We start from the raw sequence: 24,144 nt of genomic DNA on the forward strand, positions 1-24,144 counted from the left end.
CTGAATCCACCCAAAACCTCTCCGTCCCCTGCTCACTGCGATGTGCTGTTATTAGAGTATGAACCTCAGCCCTCACACTGGCCTGGTGGGGACTGCGAAAGCCAGGCTTTCATCTTAGAAATGCCAAAGTGAACAGGAAAAAAGACAAAGGAGGAGAGGAGAGGAGATGGAGAGGCGCTGGCAAGAGGCAGAGGACAGCAGCAAAGGAGTAAGTGATGGAGTTCTCCATTTGTCCATCTGGACAGTTCCCCAACAGCCGCAGATGACAAGTGAGAACAGACCCGGTTATGAGCAAGGCCTGGTTCTGCTGTCGGGAGAAAAGCAACAACATGCCTTAGAGCTTCTTACAGCATCCTTTTGGCACAATGCGGGCATCCTAACAGCAGAAAATTCCACATGTCATGGCAAGATCCATCAGGACAAGCAGCCCTGCACACCATCGGGCCACATGGTAGTCTTCAGACCAACGGTGCGGTGCCACTGTGGGTGGAGAGCTGACACAAGTCCCAGCGAACCCTTCCTGCCCCCACATCCCTAGAATCAAAGGCCTGGGTACACTATTAGGCTACTGTAGCTTGGCTTTCTCATTTAAGACAGAATGCAAAAACTCTGGAAAGGCTCTCATAAAAATGTCTAAAATAAAATAGAAACAATTTTTCAATTATTTGGAAAGTTAGCTTATTCTCAAATAATGTGAGGCAAACAAGACACTGGAGTGTATTCAAGTTCTGAGATGGAACCTACATAATGCAAGCACCCCTCCTTATCCAGAAGGATTTGGTCTCCAAGTTCAGACAGTGAGGACGTCTGTACGTGCCCATCCCAGGGAAGAGCAACAGGGCCTCCCCAAGGCCGGCAACCTGGAGGACACTGTTCTCATCTGCCCTCTTTCTAAGGACCTTCTTCTCAAGTCCTGGACATACGGCACAAGGAATGGGACTAACATTGCCACAATGTGGGGGTGCTTGGACCCTTTCCCTTCTAAGAAGTCTCTTCAAACTCAAAATTTCTAAATCAAGATTATACTTTTGATTCTGAATTATATTTATCCCTTAAGTGTTCTGGGCCAATCACTTTATATTGGAATTGGTTTTCCTCTAAATTTCCGCTCAGAAGAGTTAAAAGTGCTGCCATATTCAATTCTCTTAAAGCCTCAAACATGATCTAAAGCAGAGGTGTCCAAACTTTTTTCAACGTTTTTTACCAAGGGCCATATGCGGTACAATACACAAACAGCCGGGCCACTCACTCGAGGTGAAGTACATATTGCCTCACTTGGTTTATTTAAGTAAACTAAATATACTTTTGGAATTTGCTGCAGGCCAATTAACAATGGATTGCGGACTGCAGTTGGCCCACGGGCTGCAGTTTTGACACCCCTCATCTAAAGGAAGCTATGCACGGAGCTTTACGTCACGTGAGAACAATCTAATGTGATGTCTTGCCAGAAGTGATAAACTCTGGCACCAGGATAAGAAAATCTCAGAGTTCAGATTTCAGATGTAGTTAACGTTCGGGCCTGCGAGATCACCTAAGCACATCTAAGACAGCCGCGAACTCCACAAGCTGCCGATTCCACGAGCTGCCGACACCATAACGGGGTCTGGTTTCCACCACCTTGGGGCAACTCCTGCCTCAAAGAAGTACAGCTCACAGCTGCCTCTGGAGTCTCTGACAGGGAAAAACATTTTTGTGGCCTTCCTTCCTCACAGGTCAATTGACATGGGTCTTGAATAAGCACTCACTTACTGTGGCACCAATGTTTTCAGAGGAGAACAATTAACAGCACACAGTACATACATACTTAATAGTCGTACAGTTTGCATTTAAAAAATTAAACTAAAGTTTGCTGGAACTGATACAATGTAAACACAATGACCTCTACAGAACTCTTGCTTTTTGGATCATGGGAGTTGTCTCACTATATGGAAGGCGTATTTGCAAAGAGGCCTACAAAATTGGTTGTATATTTGTATAATGCATACATGCACAGGCTACCTCGTGTGATATTGGCCCAGTTCTTCCAGACAGGCTCAGGACATACCAGAAACACACCCCAAACGTGCCTACTGCTGCAAATGGACAGCCTACTGCAAGGTAAGTGGCCTCATCCTCTGATTCAGCTCACACACACAAACTCATCTCTCTCCAGAACTGCCTTTTTCTTTTCAATTCTGTTCATAAGTGCTTTAAAAGCTTTTCGGAGATGAACTCACTGATGCTGCCTGCGGCACAGATGACCTTAGGATTATATATTATTATAGGGTTTAAAAAAAACACAAACCAACCACCAAAAGGCTGTGTCAGAAACCCGGGGCTCGTCTTACTGAGAATAGTTGACATGCCTGGGACCCACCATGTAAACAAGGTCAACCCGTGGGGCCTACAGAATGGGAAACCTGGAGAGAAAATGATGTTTAAGTCTGTGGAATAGAAAAGGGGGAATCTTTAGTAAAGAGGCAAAACGACCTTCAGGAACTAAAAACATTTGACTTACCCTCTAACTGCAAGAATACCTGTCCTGGGGAGTAAGTGGCAACTGTGGATAGACAAGTCACTACACGCAAAGCTGTCTTAGGTATACCTTACACAGGTGATACAAACCAATCCTATTCATCTATCCTTATGTAAGCCCCAAGTATTCTTTTGCTATTTCCAGTGTATTTACACAATTTGAAGAGATAGCACACAACAGCTATATTGTGCAATACACACACATCTACACACGCACATTTCAGGAGCCTCCTGGGTGCCGGGCAGATCTCAGGGCTCCAAAGGCACTTACCGAGGACTCGCTGTCCCTAATGAGGAAGTCGCCCTCGCGGCCCCGCTCGTTGAGGGCGCACTCGGCCTGGTGGCGTGTCACGTTGCCGTAGTACCACTCTCTGCCCGCGAAGCGCCCGCTGCCTGCCGGCCCCGGGTAGCTGATCTGTGGGACCTGCGAGGGGGGCAGGGCGGGCCCGTCGCTGAGGACCACCACGTAGTTTTTGGGGACAAGGCCAACCTGCCCCCGGGCGTTTTTGCATTTCCACCACTCCGGGTCGTTCTCGGGTTTCTCGATCACCTCCATGGTCTCTCCCTTCTCGAAGTTGAGCTCCTCCTCAGTGACAGAGCTGAAGGGGTACAGCGTCTGGACCACGTGCAGAATGCGGGCGCCCTGGCCGTTGCTCAGGGACGCGCCCTTGCGCAGGCTCAGGAAGCTGGGGGACTCGGCAGCCGCCTCGTCCACCTCCTCCAGGACATAGTTGGAGGGAAACCAGCCGATCTGCCCATTGTAGCTGCCGCGCCACCAGCCGTCGCTGCACTTTTCCATGACGGTGACACGTGACCCCTTCACCAGGGACAGCTCATCCTCCCTCTCGGCCACATAGGCAAACTTGACGAAGGCGGGGATGTTGAGGTCGTAGATGCGGTCGGCGCCGCCCCCGTTGGCAGGGTACTCAGCGTCCGTGCTGGGCGTCGGGGACGCATCCCGCGCGCTCGTCTTCCGCTTGGTCTTGCCGAGGCCTGTGGAGACACAGCAAGGGCTCAGTGGGCACCGGACACAGGGCGGGACGCCACCGGGCATCGCCAGGGTGCTGACGCCACCTTCCTGCCCGTAAATACAAGGGAGACAAATCCACCGTGGTTACAAACTATGTCACCATCAGAGAAGTACAATGTTGCTGGCTGTGCTGTGCAGTTGAAAAGTGACTCAAAGCTCAGTTACTAAAAGTGATGTCTTTCATTTACTCTTGAAAAAAATGCCAGCGTACCAGCAGCGCAAAAGACAAAATAGTGGAAGTTAAGCTTCCTTCTGAAACGATTAGAGAGTTCCTGTGCCACTCAGAGAGAAAAATAAGGTATAAAGGCACAAACAAAATGCCTTCGGTCTTTATTGGTCAGGAAGTGGACCTGCTCTAAGTCCCAGCAGGTCTCCAGACGCAGACTTTGCAGCCCCCTGCCCTGCTCCCCCCATCTCAGGCCCCCCACATCCTCCTCACTCCTGGGACACTCTTGCCCTCCCATGGCTGCCTGGTAGCAAAGTGGCTCCAGTGGGCAGAAACTGACACCCTTCTCCTTTCTTCTCTTCCTGCAGTTCTTTCAAAACAGCAGACTCATTTCCCACAACAGGTTGTGACCAGTTAATTAGAAAAAATTAGCTGATACATTAAGTCTAAGGCAGTGAAATTCAAGAGAAAGGCATCTGGGACGAGGGCGGAAGCCGACCTTACAGACATCTACGATACCTGAAACCTCTCAACAGTCCTGTGACAACATGGCATCCCCCCGTTCCTGCAGATGGGGAAACGGAGGCTGAGAGAGATCAGGGAACTTGCCCAGCACACCTGGCCAGTGACATAGCATAGACCCCATGCTCCCAATAAAAATAACAATCAAGAACACAGTTCCATAGAGGCTGATAATGCAGCATGGTTTCTATGGCATATGCATCATCATTTGTAACATGATTTCTATGTGACAAATGCATCCAGGACTCTGAATGTCAAGACTCTGTCCTCAACCCACCTGACTGGCCCTCCCAAACAGTGATGAACCTTTCTGTGATTCCAGGCAATGGAAATGGTCCCTGTGTCTCCAAGTGGAAGTGGGGCTGAGGTTCAGGGAATGAAGATTTGGGATAAGAAATGTATCACGAGTAAATCTGAAGCCATGTGACCACCGCCATGTGAGTCTGAGCTCTCAAAGTGAGTGTCATGTGCGTCTCACAGGACAGCAGTGCATCCAAGGCCGAGAGAAGACAACATGCCTGAGAGCCCACGTCCGGACTGCCCCGCGGTGTCCATGCTCCAAGCAACGTTTCTGATTTGAAGGCAAATCCATTATCTTTCAAGGAAAGATGCAGTGTGGGAATCCCACTGCCCTCACTTTCTCCACGTATATATTTTTCCTACACATCTTCTGCTTTGTTTCTTCTTCTCTGATTAAAGTCATACCATCTACTTCCTCCCGTTGTAAAAAAAAAATCTACTTGAACTCCGATGCGTGTTTTTAACAAGGATCAAGTGAATTTTTTTTCTCTTACAATTTTACTTATTTTCTCAAAAGGAGAGGCAAATCCTCACATCCATTTCGCCAAGTCACTAACTAACCAAAACTTGGCAGAGCAGAAGCCCTCACCGACTAGCTTGTACTCACTCCCTCTTTGTACCATATTTTGGAAGAACACACTTTCCAGCTTTTTCCTTGAGGCCTGCCCACTCTGGCCCAATCAGGAATTCCTGTGCAGCCTGGCTGCCCCCTTCACCTACACCCTCTCCTCTCTCAGGTCCCTGGAACCCAAACTGTGCAGGTCACCAGGCGGTTCCAGTCCCTGCCATGTCAGACTTACCGGGACTCAGGGGAGTACCAGTGTGTTTTAGCAAGATTTGGGACGACTTTCAGTTCTCAAGTTAAACACAAAATCCAACTGCACAGAATTGTCTTGGTGTTTGAGCATTCAGGTTGGAGCTGTTGCTGCAGCACGCTTCAGATAAATCGTATTATGAATTGAGGATATCTAGAATGGGACCATTAGAAAACCTTTCCAATTGCTGGCATGCCGTATTGGGTGACGGTAAGTAACACTTTTTCACAAAGTGATGACTTTCTCTACAGCTTGTTCAATAATGTATAAACTGCAACAGCCTTGCACAAAGAAAGAACAAAGAAGGAATGGAAATCACTGTTAAAAAAAAAAGTAAGACACTGTCTCACATGGGATGCACTCAGGAGTGACCAGGATTTTAACATCTACATTGAAGATGAGGCTCTGAAAACATGTCAGTTTCCTCAAATCTATAATCATAAAATTGTGGCTGTTAAGATCTAGAAGAAATCTTAGAGGTCAGCTTGCTCAGGTTCAGGCTGTTGCTGTGCCGACTGGGCCTGGGGGTCCCTACATGTGCTGTCCAGGAGATCCAGTGGGGAAGAGGAACCCACACCCACCGCCCCCCAACACGCCCGCCCCACCCCAGCAGTTCCAGTGCTCTCGCTGCTCTACCAGGGGTCCTGGGATGGAGGCTTCTGGACAATGTGCTCCACAGATGAGCTGGGTGAAGCCTTGGAGAGGCTGGGCAGTCGCCCCAGGTCTCTAGGCTAGTCAACAGTGAGGCTGGATGCAGACTCCTGAGCACGGAGCTGCCTGGAATGGGCCAGGTTTGTGGCCAAGGGAGGATGTGAACAAGCTCCTTAATGGAGCCACCACAATAGCTGTCACATTAAAGATCAGCCATAATTTGTGCAATGAGCTGTATTTGCATTTAGTAATAATAATAAAAAATAATGTGTATCACCAGGAATGGTATTTCTTATTCTGAGCACACAGCAGAATTTTAAGTGGCAAATAGCTGAGTTGGATTTTAAAGTAAACTACAGGTATACCTTGCTTTATTGTGGTTCATATTGATTGCACTTCGCAGCTGTTGTGTTTTTACAAACTAAAGGCAAGACTCTCCACCAGCAAGAAAATTACAACTTGCTTTATTGCGATACTTGCTTTATTGCAGCACTCTGGAACCAAACCCACAACATTTCTGTGTTATACCTGTAAACTTTTCAGCTTTTGTGACAATTTTTTGGCATCAAGTTATCGAATCTCTGATCCTGAATTGCATTTTTATTGACAATAATAAGCAGATTTAACTTTGTTGAATAAAATTACATACACTAATGATTGAGTTCTAATAAAAGTTTAAATGTCCTACACTATTAATATTAGTGATTTTAAAGTCAAAAATTGTTATGTACTCCTTTTAAGATAAAGGGATATTATAAAAGACGGATTTTAAAATATTCTGGGTCATCCTCCAGCTGGAGTTCTGGAGATTTAAGATAAACGTCAAACAAATTTGATAGTTCTGAAACATATTCAAGCCAAATTCATTTAGACAATGTACCCAACTTTTAGGAGCTCTATGGAAAAGCCATTTTATTTTTATTACTAATCAGATCTGTAACATAAGCCAGCTCTAACTAGAAAGCTTCCCAGTACTTAAAATGTCATTTATGCTAAGTTAAGAATAGAGGTTATTAATTTGTGGGCATTTCCCCCATTAGAGTTAGGACCTATTATTAAAGTAAACTAAAAATTACAGAAGGGTTTTTTACTAAATAGATTGGACAAGGTATAAAGTGACTGAAAGAAGTTTTCATATATGAGGATATATTTAACGTTCGGCTTCTAATAGCTTTTCATATTAGTATATGTGCATTTAATTTGTATTTAGTTTTTTGTTTGTTTGTTTGTTTTTAGAGATGCTGGTAAGATTAGCTTCCACTATTCAGGGAATATCCAGTGCCAACATTTATGATAAAAATATTTGGATATACGAAGGGAAAAAACTCAAGTTTAGTAAATTTAAGGTTTTTTTCAAGGGTGACCATTTAAAATTAATGCAATGGTTCTCTGTTGTTTTAATCTGTTCAGCAGCTTAATCCTTCTCTTATTCACCAAAACACCTCTCTTCCTCTGGCTTCAGCGGGACCTGTCCTCACACCCTCTGGACCACGGTGGGGACCCATGACTCAGACCTGCGGGTCAGAGCAGTCCTCAGGACTAAACCTACAGTCCTGCGGGAATGCCATCTCTCTCTCAGAGCCGCCCACTTGTAGGAGTCTATGTGAAGAATGAAAGCGAGAGCAGGAATGAGGCCGAGAGAAGAGAGGCAGAAGCGGATGGCATGAGTTAGCCCCTTGATCCAGCTATACCTCCCGAAGATGTGAGCCAAACCCCTCTTTAAATGTGCACACACCCCGCTCCTTTTCTCCCTCCTTTTTCTTCTTCGTTTTCTTTTTTCTTTTCTTTTGGCTTTATCTACTTTTGAGTTGACTTTCTATCACTTCAATTAAGAGCTCTAAAATAAATAAATAAATAAAACCAGCCTTCCCCAACTCTCATGCCTCCCCTCTTGCCCCACCTCCTTAAATATGGCAAACTTCACTCCACTTAGGGAAATGGTGCATAGCCGTCCACCCTTATCTGCAGGGGATATGTTCCAAGACGCCCAGCATATGCCTGAAACCCTGGATAGTACCGAACCCTATACAAACTACGTTTTCTCCTATACATACATACCTATGATAAAGTCTAATTTATAAATTAGGCACAGTAAGAGATTAGCAATAATAATGAATAATAAAATAGACCAATTTTAACAATATACTCTAATAAAAGTTACGTGGGCCATTATGAAGTAAAATAAAGGTTACCTGAATACAAGTACTGAGATACCAAGAGAGTGGATCTGATATCGGAGACGCTACTAAGTGACCAACGGGAGGGCAGCATATGCAGCGTGGATGATTCACGTCCCAGTGGGACGAGCGAACAGCACGAAATTTCATCACACCACTCAGAACAGGGCACAATTTAAAACTTATGAAGTGTTTATTTCTAGAACTTTCCATTTAGCATTTTCAGACCATAGTTGACTCCAGGTAATTAAAACTGTGGAAGGCAAAGTCGTGGTTAAAGGGGTGGGGTGGGGGGACTACTATATCTCAGTAAATTGAAAAGAACATAGTAGGAGTTTGGGAGCATTCAGGTTTGGGTGTGGGATGGTGGAGGGACAGACATCATCACGTCATGACTAACTGTTGGGCGGGTGTACATGCTTCCTAATCCCAGAGAATCTTGAGTTTAAAATATTTACCTCAAGAGCCATAATGAGATTATCTGTGACACTGGGTGGGCACAGACATTAGGCTTAACGGACCAATACAGTCTAACCTCGATTTTCTGGGAGCTATCAGATTAGACTCAGGATGAGCCCCAGTGACTTCACTGCGGCCAGGATCTTAGGCATGGTTGTCAGAGAAACCAGAAGGGCAGCTCAAGAAAGTGAGACAGGCTCTTCAGTATAAGCTGATCTCATACAAGGCAGATCCAGGTCTCAAGGAATCAAGGATCAGTTCGCATCTATTCCTTTTGTCACCAGAGGCTCAAACATGTTACTAACTGCTGGGACACGAATGAGCTCCGGCGAGGAGAGGAAGTGTGTGCAGTAGAGAAGACAGGTGACACGGGCTGTGAGCAAGATGTGACAGCGGCCTCGGGGCCACGCTGTGGCGCGTGGGCCGCGGGGCTGGAGAGCAGGGTCACACTGCAGCGGGGACATGTCCAGTCGAGGCTGGCAGAATTGTGTCGGGCAAAGCAAAGATCTTGTCAACTCTTTTCCTAGTGTCCCATTGGTAGAAAATACTCTTTACCTGGCACCATGGACTCACCATTAGCAACTGGATATGCTTTAATTTAAAGAATACTAAGTTCCTAATCACTTCTGAGACAAAGGACTAGACTTGTGACAGCTTTCTGGTCTTCCACGTCTCTCTTTGGGCACCAACTTCACTCACAGAAATTCCCAGCCTTACTATTGTTGCTGTTAGCAGGCCATAATGGTTCCATCCACACTCAGTAAGGTCCTGACACCAAGAGGGGAGAATATATCCTTTTCACAGCCAGGATGTGCTAGAAACAAAGTAGGCTGAGCATAAAGTTGGGCCTGGAACCTTTATTTTTCTAGTAGTTTAAGCCTAGCTTTTTTTTTTTTTTTTTTTTTTTAAAAAGGAAACCAATGTCTTTTCATAAAAGCTTAGTCCATCTGCATCTCCCTGACCAGATAGCAGGCAATATGGCCCACAGGCAAACACTGTGGGCTCATGGGCAGGACTCTGGTGTCCACCAGTAACTCACTCACTGTGGGCCTTTCCCTCACAGTAAAACAAGCGTGGGTCCCAAAGGTCTGCTCAGCACTAAGCTCCATGAACAGCACTGAAAGAACATGACAGCACTCGTCATAAGAATCTCAGCCTTTCTCCCACACAGCCCCCTAGCACTCCCCCACCACGCTGTATGTATCTCCCTGAGAAAGACCACGGTTAGGCATTGTGTGGCCTCAGGGCCTGGCATTCAATAAATGTTTGCTCAGTTAATAAGCTCACTTCCTATCTCATCACCACTACTTTGGACACACTCCTCCTTCCTTCCAGGCTGATCTCTCCCACGACATGCACTTATAATGCCAGGAATGTTGACAGATTACTTAGGAGCAGACGGGTATCACAATTAGCACACGCCCTAAGTACACACCATGCCAAGCCCTCCCTATGGCCTTCCCTCCTTCTACCTTTCAACAAAACTGTGAGACCCTACTATGTGCGGGGCACTCAGGCTAGTGAGTGCTCTTGCTGGGCTGTGTCTGGGGGTTCTGAGGTACACTAGTTCCTCACCCACCCTGCTCTCTGCTCACCCCCAAACTGGAATGAATGGAGGAAACTGACTTTTATTATTCCGAGGCATGTGCACCTTAGATGTTTACTTCTTCCCCTGTAACGAGGCACTCTGCCATGTGTCATACAAAATTCCTAAGTACAGGGAGAGGGGTGGTCCAGGAAGGGAAGGAGGAAGGAGACTCGCAGGATGGAAGGAGCTGTCATCCCTGAGGAAAACTCATACTGACCAGGTAGGGGTTGCCAGTTGAGGGAAAGACAAAGGGATCAGTCACCATCCCTTTATCCAGATGGTCCGTTTTCCAGTGGGCTACTAGGAGCCAGCTGAGAGGACAAGGTATCAAGGGATAAGGGCCTACCATCACACACCTCCACATGTCCAGAACTCTGAACTGGAATTTCCATCCTTGATCCCAAGAAAGACCATCATTTGTGAGCAGGCAGGCAAATAACATGACCGAATATTTAAGCATAAATAAAATGGCTTAGAAGTCTAGGATTTTCTATCAGATATGAAAGTCAAATGGTAACACAGATGCCAATGAAAAGAATTTTTTAACAATTTAAATTAAAAATTTTAATTAACAATACATATTCAGAATCTCTGAACACATATACCCGGATCCATCAGCTCAAGAATTTTTTGAATATGCAAAAGGGTGTATGATTAAAAGGATTAGAGATGCCATTCTGTAATACTAGTTAATGTCAATCCAAGAGTCCGGCATGCATGCATCTTTTTAAGACCACACTGAATTAAACGAAGTGTGACAAATAACGGAAAATGAGGAAAAGGGCCAGCACATTCATGCAGGTGGCAAGTGGTTGGCAAAGACAACCGAACCATACATACTCCAGCCAACTTTCTCAGACCACGTTAGAAGCCCAGCTTCTGCACTACGAGCTTTAGACCTTGGTAACTCCAAGACGTCTCTATTCCTCAATTCCTTCATCTGCAATATAAGGATATGGGTGGCACCTGTGGGGCTTTCATGAAGGTCCAATAACCGAGGAACACCCTGAGTGCAGGGTCTGGTACACAGCAAGATCCCAAATGATAGCTGTCATTATGTTTATTGCTATTATTGTATCATCTAATTATTTTCCTTTCTGGTAGGGGACAAAGGCAGAATCGATGGAGATAAGAACAGGTGGAGTTTTCTCAACAGAGATGTGCACATATCTGTTTTTTCCCCTAAAATGAACCTGGAGGGCAGGTCTCCCCTCACCCCTGCTCTCTGGGCCAGGAGCAGCTAATAAGACACGATGGGTAGACACAGAGAGGATACTCAATAATGCAAAATGGCCCTTCACACTGGGAGTCAAAAAAGAGCCCCATTTTCCAAAGTAAGGGCAGGCAGAAAGGCTCACAGGATCACACGCTGCTTTCTACAAGGCAAACATCTCTTCCTAAGACACCAGGTCCCATGGAGGTCGTGGGATCGTTCCCTGCCAGTACTGTAGGGAAGGCCTGGTATGTAACTCCTGCCTCCAGCCCCTCGTCGCTCATCTATGGCTTTGTGGACAGCGCCCAGCCTGGGGCTCAGAGGCCCACTCCTGGCTTTGCTGTGAAGAATCCTTGCAACCTTGGAGAAGTTATCTCCAGGGCCCTTTCCAGTATTCTAGAATTCTGCAGATAGCCCAAACTATCAAATGGACTTCGCTTTTTAAACTTCATTGTCCATACTAGGCTATGAAAACAAACAACATAGAAGAACCACAAGGGGACCAAGGGACCCTTTTTGATGCTCATAGCCAACTTTTGTCACTACACTGTTTTTCTTAGCACATTAGGTGAAACATTATAGATTTAGTCAACTTAAATTAGTCGCATAAGAACAGTTACAGTTTCACTACAAATTCATGCTGTACTTCTAAACACCCACTTGTAAATTTTCTAAGTCAGACAATCAAAGGCAAAATCATGCCAGCTTCCTCACACACGGCCGCCACAGGATGGCCTTCTTGGGGGTAAGGCAAGACAGGAGTCCCCAGCCTTACAAACTTACAAAGAGCTGCCCTCAGGTGGCTTCCCCAACACTGACAACCTGGGGACAACCTGGGGAGTTCACAGAATGTGAGTTCAGTGGTGAGTTCTGAAGAGGAAGAACAGCAGCTTGGAGGGGCTGAGCGGGGGACCATGTTCTAGAGAAAAGAGGACTTGAGTGAACACAGGTGATGGACCAAAAAACACCCAGCCCGCCCGACACTGGCTAAGGCCCCCACTTAGATTCCGGCCCAACACGGGTCAAGCAGGAGCCCTGCAGATGCCACCTGCCCTCCCGTCCAGAGAGCAGTGAGCGCCGGGAGGGAGAGGGGGCGCCATAAACAGGTGCCAGTGCTGGCCTAACAGCAATCCAGGGGCTCAGCTGCAAGCATCGCGGCACACGCCTGCCCCAGGGGACAGACCCAAACTGTAATAGAGAAAAGGAACATCCTAGACATACGGATAGGGTCTGAAAAAGAAAGAATGCCATATGGGAAAACACAGTCAGAAACATGGTAAGAAGATTTTACTTTAATTCCTAGGCATTTTGAATTCATGTTTCTCTATTCTGAAACAGAAGGCTCCCGCTTGAGTGACTCTTTCGTTAAGAAAGGGTGTTTTCTACGCTCTTTAGAAACTTGGAGTTTGATTATTTTAATAAGAAACAACCAAGATGCTAGCTGCTGGGAAATACCTTATCTGATGTCCGTGGCCTTCCTCAGGACACGAGGGGGTACCATGCGGCCCAGTGGACAGAGTGATTTGGTTCCACGCAGCCACATATAACTGCACACCTGCTCCCTTTGTTTTCTAAGGGTACAGACCCCTCCTCATTTCCCACAGTCTCTCCTGGCTTTTCTCCCATTAGCATTCCTTTTAACAATCTGTCTCTATTTTCTAATTATCTTCCCACTAATCTGTTGTTGAGTTGTTTTACATTTTCAGTTCTAAATACTTGGAAGCTTATGATATACAAATGCAAATCCAAGTTTATCTTAGGTGGCTAGCATCACGATTACTGTCGAGATTTCCATATTATGTGGGCAATGCATCGGGCAGGTCGTTTCTACTGTAAATAGTCTCACAAGAAGGAATTCGGAAGAATTCAAATTACGATATATGATACGTAATTCACGTTCATACAAAGGCAGATTATATAACAGAGAATGAAAAGGTAAACCTGAAATGTTAAATGCAACTCAAGGACCCAGGGTTCCTGTCTTAACTTGGTGAAGAGACAATAATTTGTTGTTGAAGTTGTAAGTTTAAAATCACGCTAAGGTATCTTAATCTTCTTCTCGTGTGTTACATACAAAATTTTCACAGAGAATTGCTTGGTTTGGGATGTGTGTTTTTTTAAATGAAGAACCGGTCACTTAAGGAGTGACTCAGTTTAGGAAGTTTGTTTAAGTGACATGTAGGGAGATTAACAGTAATTTTCTGTTCCTGAGGAACATTCAACCCAGGGATACAAACTACTTCTTAGACAAATGCACCATAAAGAATCAGCATCTCCTCTGACATGGTTTATAGAACACACATAACACCGTGAAGTATATGCAAGCTCACTTGGCTAAGTCTCCTCTCCAGCATGTGTGGGACCAGACAGCTGTAGGAAGAGCCAGATATTTTCTGAACGAACTGTCCCATGACAGCTAGTTCTGATAACAGCAAGAAGTCACCTATGCAACGTGATTTCAATTATGTATGTGTGCAAATACTGAGCAAACACACAAATGATTAGCGACACAGTGAGTATTTCTGGGTGATGAGATCACAGGTGATTTATTTTTTTTATTCTCTCTCTCTCTCTCTCTCTCTCTCTCTCTCTCTCTCTCTCTAAAATAAGTATGCCTGTCTGAAATGAATAGTTGTATGAAACCCAGGCATTTCAGAGATAACGATTCTGAGGAGTGGCTGTGTGCAGAAATCTGTGTCACACAAAGAAACCCTAAATGGCAGAGACGGCTGAAATATTGTGTATGCGGCAGCCACAGGACATGGTTGCTGCTGACAAAAATGCTGCCAAAACAAAAATCAATTTACAAAAAAGGAGATATGTTCCTGGGACATTCAGCTTCTGAGTCATTTTAATTAATGGCACCTGCTCACCTCAACATGAAGGAACCAGGCAAAGTTATTAATAAGTGACTCCCTCGGGGCCAGGGAACAAACAATGCTCACTGAAGGGACTGGTCCCCTAGCGTTCGAAGGACTACAGCAAGGATGGCAGAAAACGGAAACAGCTGGGCCAGGAGAAATCAGGGCGTGACTGAATTCCCAGATATCAATGCCCCCCCATCTGAATCCCCAATTCCTGAAGCTGAACAACAGTAAAAGAAGCTGAGGTCGGGCCAACCTGGTTTGCATTTCAATCCCATCACTTCCTGTGTGTGTTCTTGGGCACATCGCTCAACTTCCGAAGTCTCAATTTTTTTCACGTGAAAAATGAGGATATTATGATGTCCCTCTTAGGGCTATTGTGAAGATTAAACACAAATACACGCAGGCACCTAGCACAGTATCTGGCACAAATCAGGAACTTAGAGGGAAATCATTATTACTGTCCACTCTGGAAAAATGTATATAAACTCAATTTGGGCATCTCGGTTTGAATTTTCCCGCTCCATTAGCTTTTGTTTGGCTTTACGTGTGGGGTGACACGCTTTTCTTCAGGGAATGTCGGCTGGGGAGCCTGTGGAGGCCTGAGCACCGGCTGTCACAGGGCCTGCTGTGGACCTTCCTGCCAGGGACGGGCTGTGGTGACAGCTCTCTAAAGTGGACTGAAGGCCTGGACCAGTCCTCAAGACACACACAGACTGAAAGCTTGGCTGAGCTAGGCAACAAGCTGCTTAGAAATGTCTCTACGGTGGGCCCTGGAGAAAGGGATTCATACAGAAGTCCAAAAACTAACATTTATTTAAAAACAGGAAGTACATTATGACAAAAATCTGAATTTGGTGTCACCTGAAGTTGAGATGCATGCCTGAAGCACCCCACTGAACATTCTCACTGAGCTGTGCTTGAACACAAACAGGTGTTGTCCTCACGGCCGTTTCTCCTTCTGCTTCCCTAATGCCTTCCATCACTCTGCTGGTCATTTGTTCCAGCTCAAAACCTTTGAGTTATTTGTGACTAGGACTTCTAACTGTCCCATACTCAGTCAGCACAGATCCTGGGGTTTTCCTTCAAAATTCCTCTCCTCCTCTCTGTCATCCTCCATTCGCAGTGCTGAGCTCAGATGTATGACATCACCCCTGGGTCACTCTGAGGTCTCGTCCCCAGCCTCCTGCTGACAGGCTGGCCCTCTCTAGTCCCTTCCTGACGACCAGATCAGGACACCCACTGTACACCCCGACGGTCACCTCTTCTGTACATCACGTTGGGTATCTTTGGGGGTTCCTTGCTCAAATGCCATCAGGTCTAGTGTTCAGGGCTTTCACAGTGTACTGCATGCACCCCAATCACTCAGCCTCCTTTCCAATCGGCTGGCTCACTGAACACACTTGTGGCTTCCAGCCTGTGTCTTCACTTATTCTCCCTCACTCAGTTGGGCTCGCCTCCTCTCACAAGTCTCAACACAGCCCAGAACATTCTTTACATGAATGACTTCATTCCATTCTCAACAATTTCATGAGACAAGTCATGAGACTTATCCCATTTTACAGATGATGCAGTTGAAGCAGAGTTCAATAGCCTGCCCAAAGCCACTCACCTAGTATGTGGCAAAGTCTGGATTGCAGTGTGGGAGGGCTGAGGGTCCAGAGTCCCCTTCCTACCCACTATGCTGTGCTGCTTCCTGGAGGACAGGACAGAGGCCTGAATTGTATAATCCAGCCCATTTCCGAGGGGGCAGGCAGGGACAGTGCCACCACATTTGTGCCGTGTCATTTCCCCAGTTATATCACAAGCTTCAGAAACTCGGGGACTAAACCTTATCTTCTCCTTCTATCCTGCCAGATGAAATAATGTCTGGCCAGACTCCCACTTCTGCTCCGAAAGTACCCTATTACACCATGCTGATCCCCACATAATGTTTGCATCCCTATTTCAGAGTCTTTAGCTATTGCTTTCAAAGGTCACTCAGCAGGGAGTGGCGTGGCTCAGAGGGGGTTTCCAAGAGACAGAGTGAGGAAGGGACAACTCAAACTCAGACCTGGCTCCCACAGTCTCAGGCTGTGGCAGTCATCCCCCACATTTCATTCATAATGAACCACGTGCCCTAGTTCAGACCTGCTGAGGACATTTGCAGTCACAGCAAAGATCCACAAGCCTGCAGCGTCTAAATGGAAAATCCCCCCAGAGCCTGCATAACTGCGGAGGCTGTGAGCCCAGGAGATCATTTCTGACCACCGCTCTCTCTGTCTCCATTAAACAAAAAAGCGTATATTGAACTGGCTCGCAACAGTCTGGGCTGCTCCAGCAAGAAACAGGGATTTCCCCACGTGCATGCTAGTGATAAGGAGAGAACCTGCTGGGTAATGATAGAAAGTTCTGAGTTCAGTACTGGGGGGAAATCATTCAGATGACGAATGAGTTGGACACATTTATACCCGCTGTTATTCTCATGTTTTAGGTCCAATCTCAGCAGGTACTCAGTGATACTGTCTGATCTCTGAAAACGGCTTATGCCAAGTTTAAGGCACTGTAACACTGTAAATATTCAGACAGAGCCTGGAAGCCCAACTTACATCTCTTTTGCTACGAGCCAACTTTCCAGCCTGGGGTGGCCTCCAAACCACTCTTATGTCTGTCTGTTTGTTTCAATGTACAGAAACGTTTCAAGAACAGCACAAGAATGTTATTCTCCCTGATCCATTTGAGAGTAAGCTACCAAACTGATCTCCTCTCACCTCAATATTTTGTGTGCATTTCCACAAACAAGGATGTTCTCCTCTACAATACAACCATGAAACCACCACCAAAATCAGGAAATTAACACTGACACATTACCACCATCAAACTCAGACCCCAATCAAGTTTTGCTAATAAGTTTTTCATCTATAAAATAAAGAACTTGGTCTCACTAAAATTTTCTCTAATGTTCTAAGTGCCTGACTCTGTGACAGTCTTACCAAATGCCCACCCACTAAATCCTAACACTCACTTGGTACAGAAAAAGACTCAAGTTTGAGTTGAGGTGCCATACCTATGACTGGTAGTGTGTTCTTGGGGAAGTCACTTAGCCACTCCAACATCAATCCTGATATGGATAAGCTTCTAAGACCCTTGTGAATTTCGGCAATAAGAACCAACCCCTCCTGGTCCAAAAGCATTAGCTCAAACCAGTGCAAGGGCTATTTTACAGCTAGTCAGCATTGAGGAGTCCCTTTCTGTAGCCCCTTGCTGCTGCTTGCAGGTCAGACTTGGAATCACAGAACTGGGGACCCAGTGCCAGTGGGCAGGTTTCTAACTGGCCTTAGGTATGGTCACATTGCGACAAATGCTCAAGTAGCAAATGCGGGGGGGGCGGGGGGGGAGCAGGTCATTTCTGGCTCCTCCAGAAGCCTAGGGAAGTGGTTAGTAATGGACACGTGCATCTCAGAACAGAGTCTCCTGGGGAGCTTACTAATAGGTTATAAAAGGAACTGTATAGTTTTGTGTAACCCTAGTCAGCACCTGGACTTAGCCACTGAGAAGAGTTAACCTTTGGGGCTTTAGTGGGTTCCAGCTGCTGTGATGATGGGGTAAGAAACCTTCCTTCAGCAACCTGAAGGAAAATCTTTGAAAAATATACCTTCCTGGGAGCAGTTTCCCCATCTCAAAAGATTTAGCACAGTGCTTCAAAACAGCTAACCTTCCTGATTTTATAAGTCAGGCTGCACTGTGCAGGCCAGACGGCAGCCCCAGAACGCTCCTCACCGCTGAGCTGGAGAGCCGTGCAGGCTGAGCTCTTCAGAGTATCAACTGGGCTCTGCCAGCAGAAGCCGTTCTTAACAATTGCTCCTTGTTATCTGTGGAAAAGTTCTCTTTGACTATTCATGATCATAAGTTGAATATGAGAGGAGAGCCAGTATATAAATGTTTTGCCCATGTGCAAATAAGAGTTCATATTGTTGTATTCAATTATGACTTATTAAAGGAAAGGAAAGAATGTTAATCTTTTGGTAACAGAGAGATCTTTTTGTCAAGGTACTGCTTTCTAGAAGTCACTCTAACCAAGTACAACATGTGATTAAATTCCCTACCAAGTTCAACACAGCAAATGAGTATAAAAAAGCAGGACAGAACACTATGGAGTTACACCTATCTGCAATTAGAGATGTGCACACACGTTTATAGCACTGTGGTTTGCCGGGTACTCCCGCGCTGTTTTATCCCAAACCAGGCATCTACCAGGGAAATCTTACATTGGAATTAGGAATTGGGTGGATTTCCATAGCAGTACAAATTACAAATGTGGATGATACCATGAGCAGCTATTAAGTCAGCGTACGCAGTGTAGTTTTCAATCCTGATATGCGGTAGAGATAATTTCTACTGGCTGCACAAATGATCTACAACCATATTGTAATTCTGACAGTGCGCTGGTGTCAATAACATAAACAGGAAGCCAGGAACACTTTAGTTCCAATTTTTTTAGCGCTAGAGACCCCTGGGGGACAGGAGGGGTTACAGAACATTTTCTCACCTTCCTTCTTGATAAGGAAGTCTGCTGTAGAGACATAAGTCTCTCCACCACCCCACTGTGGGGACTGTCAGGGGTGCCCCCTTTCTCTTTGATACTGCTCAAGAGGACAATGGAAAACTCATGCGGAAGTAACAAGGTCTCTCTTTGTCCAACAAAAGCAGGGCTTTGGGGGAGCAGCATAGACACATCAAAACAAAAAGACCTACCACAAAGGGGGGTATGTCTCTCCAGTGATGGAAATACTGACCCCCCAAGAGCCCTTAGACTATGAATATCAACTGCTGCTAATAGATATGGATGTTCAAAACACAATTTTACTTGTATTTTTACAATATAAAATGCTCAGTACAATCGTTTCCAAGGCAATGTGTGCCTGAATGGAGACAAGCCTGGAGGAGAACTGTCACTTGACAAAAGAGCACACTTCACTCAGCGCAGCTCTTGAGGGCAAATGACAGCCAAGGGGAGAAAGTAAAGAAAAGCAAACTTTGATTCTATTTAAGGAAGAGCTTTCTAACAATCTGTGTTCTCCAAAAATGGAACTGGCTGACTTGGAAGTAGACGTGTTCCAGCAGAGCCCGGCGGCCATCTGTCAGGGGCGGGGCAGCGGGCTCAGCACCCAGCGTGAGCACAGGCTGCTACAGTGAGTGTCCTCAGCCTCTGAGGACCCGCAGTACCGGGTACGCTGACCCGATCCCAGCTCTGATCACAGCTCGTGAAAAAACTAAACGTAGGCGAAAGACGTGGTTAATATAGTTTCAAATTGAGGCTGTGCCTTCTCTCCTTCTAAAAACTGAAGGAAAAAAATGACAAACTATTGAAAGAAATTTCTAGATAATTCAGAGAACTTGCTTTGCCTTATTTTACTGCCCAGCAATTCATTCACTCTCTGGGTATTTCATTCTTTACCAGGATTTTGAGGCTGTATTTTAAAAACTGGATAAGAAAGAAGACAAAACAAGTCAACAATCTTTAGCATTTCCAAGAAAGGGGACTTTGGTGGGTGAGAGGCTGAAATTGGACAAAATAAATAAAATTAGGCTCAGGGCACTCTTTAAAGTATTGATCTACTGAGGCTACCCCATTTCTTTTACCACAGTTATCTAAGAGTTATAAAAACAGGACAACAATATTTCTTTCAAGTTACTTGCTTGGAAAAAAGATAAAGTGGTGTCAGTTTAGTAAAAGAATCAGACTGCTTATGAAAAATGGAATTTCTACATCAGGCTCAGAATCTTTGATAGCTGGTGAGCTGGTGTGATTCATATGCAGGCCTGTGTCTCATTTCTCTTGCCAAATCATGGGCACAATCTAAGCCCTAAGCCAAAAACACTACCCAACAAAAGAAAGTTTTAAGTGGTTTTGAAGAGAGAGTTAGTAGACTTTTTAAGATTGCATAAAATGAAAGACATATATTTTGTAACACTCACTACATTAGGTGTATAATATTTTTTTCTGTTTTCCACCTGTTACCCTCCCCTCTAAATGAAAAAAATAATCCCTTTGTTAGAGATAAAAGAAAAAACTCAAGTAAATGTAACATGGGTGATAATATTGACCTATTTCAGTAGCAAACTCTTAAGTGATAACCAGCATAACCAACCCACATAAGGAGGCAACGATAACTTTTTAAAACGGTAGCTCAGTTCAGCCATTCTTCAGAAGGGCCTTCACAGTTATTTTCTCACGTGATCTGAAGCAGTAACTACTACAAGTAAGTCTGCTATGCATACAAAATACAAAGGTAAGACTGGCCACCATTAACTTCCGGTGATTCAAGGTGGCCTTTCCCATGTCCAGATACTGGAGAAGAGAAAGAGGCATCTAGAAAGAAAGCTGGACGATGAGCCAGCTGAGCTGAGCTCCCCGCAGTCCTCGTTTGAGTGACCCTGGATGGCTTCTGACATCACACTGGTGCTCGCCCAGTTGCCAACTTAGCTAACATTGTCCAGACCTGTCGTATGAAATTCACCCGGGGTTCAAAGGTTTTCTCGCTATCCCCTTCTTTGTGCATACAAACCCAGTGGACGGGATTTGTAAGAGAGAAACAATTTGATGGAATGGTCTAGGCAGAGCTGTTGACATTTTTAGAGGTGGTAGTTCCATTTCAGGATCGTCTAGAATGTTGATGCCAGGAGACAGAAACACGTGCAAGGGTCCAAAAATACAGACGCGCCGGCTTACATAAAGCACCAAACGCCAAATCCTCCAGGAAATGACAAACGTATTTATCCATCTTGATCTATTAATTTTCAGACATTAAGGAAAAATACAACTAGGAAGATGTCAACATTTAAAGCAGACTTCTTTCTTTTTTTTTTAAACACCAACTAAAAAGATGAACACTGTCTCCTCAAAAAGCACCAAGTTTCCTCGCTCTCCATAACGGGAAAGAGTTCAGCTAGAACCTGGGTCCTCAAGCCGCGAACACTCACCTAGTGTGTCCTTCAGGTTCTTCACCAGGGAGCCCTTCTTCAGGCTGTTCTTCCTCTCCACGTAGTTAGATGGCACGTAGCCCGTCCTGTTGGCCGCGTTTCTCACCCGCCACCACGTCTTGGAGTCGTCCAGCAGCCACAGGCGCTCATTTTTCTTGATGTCAAGCTCCTGGTCCTGTTGGGCAGTGTAGTCCCACTTTGCTATAACAATAACTTCTTCTGTCATCTTTCATGGAGTCCTTCTGCCAGCAAAACATTTGGAGATGCTCATTAGAGAACCAACCAAACACTATATCGTCTGCATCAACTTGAAACATTATGCAACTGACAGCTATTATTACAACTTGGCAACTGGTTTTCTCCTGGGTCTTGAAACACTCAACCTTAACGTGACCTTCTTTCAGTAAGCTTTAGCATTTTGTTTAGAAACAGTAACCTTATGAAATAAATCTTAATTTTGTATACTGGGAATTCTGCATGCTCTGCCAAAAACAAACTTTCAAAAAATTCTAAACAACACTATCATAATTAAATGTGTTCATTTGATGAAGCAACACCAGTTCCTTATAGCTGATATGTTTACACCCTTTTTCTCAGGATATGCTGAATTTTATGAACATATTTAATGAACACAACACTTCCAAACTCTTCCTATAAATTAAAATGAAAATAAATGCAATGTGGTATCCTGGATTGGATCCTGAAACAGAAAGAGAAAATGAGCGGAAACACTGGTGAAATCTAAATAAAGTCTAGTTAATGGTAACACACTGATGTTAACCTCTTAGTTCTGACAAACATGACATGGCGACGTAAGATGTTAATACTGGGAGAACCTGAGTGAAGGGCACACAGGAATGGTTCGTCCTATCTTTGTGACTTCTATAAATATAAAATTATTCTTGAAATCTGCACAGCAGCTTCATTCATAATTGTCAAAATTTGGAGGCAATCAAGAGGGCTTTTAGTAGATGAATGGATAAATAAACTGTGATACATCCAGATAACGGAATTTTACTCAGCAATACAAAGAAATGAGCTATGGAGCCATAAAAAGGCATGGAGGAACCTTAACTGCATATCACTAAGTGAAAGAAGCCAGTCTGAAAAGGCTGCACACGGTCGGATTCCCACAAAGGCACTCTCTTTGATCAAACTTTCGTCAGGCTCCTGTGAATCCTCTTCCATACCAGGCATTGATTTTTTGTATTTCCATATCCGTCTTTACATTACTCAATTTTTAACAAGAATCCTGTTAAGTTGGTTTAGCCAGAATCGTCCTCTCAGCCAGGTGATGTGTGATCACATTGGCCTGCCTTCGGGAAGAATCCTCTTAGGTCAGTTTAGCCAGAACACATCCCTTTACCTCTGATGCTGCCTCTTAGCAATTTTCCGTTCACCTACCCCCATCCTTTTCCTTGGCTATAAATACCTCCTCTTCCTTCAGTTGAGCCCAATCTCCTCCCCTACTGCCAAAGTCCCGTGTAGCAGTCCCCCTGAATAGTCTGCCTAACCCGTTCTTTAACAAGTGCCATGACGAATGTTTTCTTGAACAATTCCAACTATACGACATTCTAGAAAAGGCAAAACTATGGAGCCAGTGAAAAGATCTGTGGTTCCCAGGGGCGAGGGGGGCAAAGGAGGAGGGAGGACTGAGTAGGCAGAGCACAGAGGGCCCTTAGGGCAGTGACATGCTCTGTATGACGCTTTCATCCTGGATACATGCCATTTTACATTTGTCAAGACCCATAAAATGCGGGAACACCAAGTGAACCATAATATACAATTATTCCAAAATAAAAAGTTTATTAATATCAACAAATACAGCATAGTATATATCTAGAGAAGTCAATTCTGGAAGTAATAAATAGCAAAGGTATATCCGAATGACTAAAATAAATATAATTATCAACTGTTTCAGCAGCTCCATAATTCTTAGGTAAATATGGGCCAGTCTTTTTTCAGCAGAAACATTTAATATTCAATCCTTCCACTGACTAGAAGTTTCCTCCAAACTAGGAAGAAAGGAATCACAGAAAGACTACTGACTAAAACCCCTCTCTTCTCTGACAAAAGGGGTCTCACTTTTTTATAGGGATGATTCGGGATTACAGAGGCGACCTATGTACATTGATTCCATGGAGGCATAAATACAATTTTTAAAAAACATGAAATTTTCTACTGGATGCTACAGAAATGTATAAATAATGCATGTTCTTCTTTTTTCATGAATTAACTTTACAATTTAGAGATAACAAACCTTTTGGGAAGGAGGATATGTTTAACAAACCTTAGGTATAATGTATATAACAACGAATAGGATAGAATTTACACAAAGCTCATTTCCTAACGGCAGACAATTTTGTTATCTACTTTCAGAAAATCTCAAGTCCATACCATGTATCTCTCTATTCTGACCGACCTTCCAATCAGGTTAGATTTTGAAAGTCATAAAGGACTTTGTTACTGTTTTAAATAATGAAAGCAGTGATGGGAATGGGACTCAGAGACCATCCCATTTGAATCCCAGGTTTGTTTCTTAATTACACAATTTTCAAAAGAGTTTTTAACAAGAACAGCCCATCACTTAAAATCAATCAAAGCAATTTATTAATTTGCTGCATGACTTAACCGCAGAACAGCAGTTAGGTAAGGAGATGGCTGGGCATGGTATGTGTCAATGCACACTGAACATCATGTGGGAGCTTACTAAATACCAGTGCCTGGGCTCTCCACAGATCAATGATGGCAGAATCTCTAGGACTGAAGCCTCAGCATCAGTGTTTTACAGCTCCCGATCCTGACAGGCCTTAGAAGGGAAAAACCTTCTAACCAGAAGAGGGAACTGAGTCATCAAATGCCTCCTCAGGCTGCGTTCCCAA

General features: G+C 44.7%; 1 protein-coding gene across 5 annotated transcripts in view; it reads right to left on the reverse strand.

Moving 5' to 3' along the window:
• The window catches only part of NCK2 (NCK adaptor protein 2), a 139,293-nt gene that overhangs the window by 17,909 nt on the left and 97,240 nt on the right, over positions 1–24,144 (reverse strand). For 4 of the 5 annotated variants that reach the window (XM_074332484.1, XM_074332486.1, XM_074332485.1 and 1 more), the window contains 2 exons: positions 21,263–21,504; positions 2,786–3,507 (listed from right to left, as the gene is read on the reverse strand). In XM_074332484.1, coding sequence (XP_074188585.1) covers positions 2,786–3,507; positions 21,263–21,488 — 948 coding nt within the window. In that variant the 5' untranslated portion in view covers positions 21,489–21,504. The remainder of the gene's footprint in view (positions 1–2,785; positions 3,508–21,262; positions 21,505–24,144) is intronic. The other variant, XM_074332487.1, reaches the window with a different exon arrangement.

This window comes from Rhinolophus sinicus, linkage group LG05, assembly GCF_036562045.2.
Source record: "Rhinolophus sinicus isolate RSC01 linkage group LG05, ASM3656204v1, whole genome shotgun sequence".
NCBI classification, from domain to species: domain Eukaryota; kingdom Metazoa; phylum Chordata; class Mammalia; order Chiroptera; family Rhinolophidae; genus Rhinolophus; species Rhinolophus sinicus.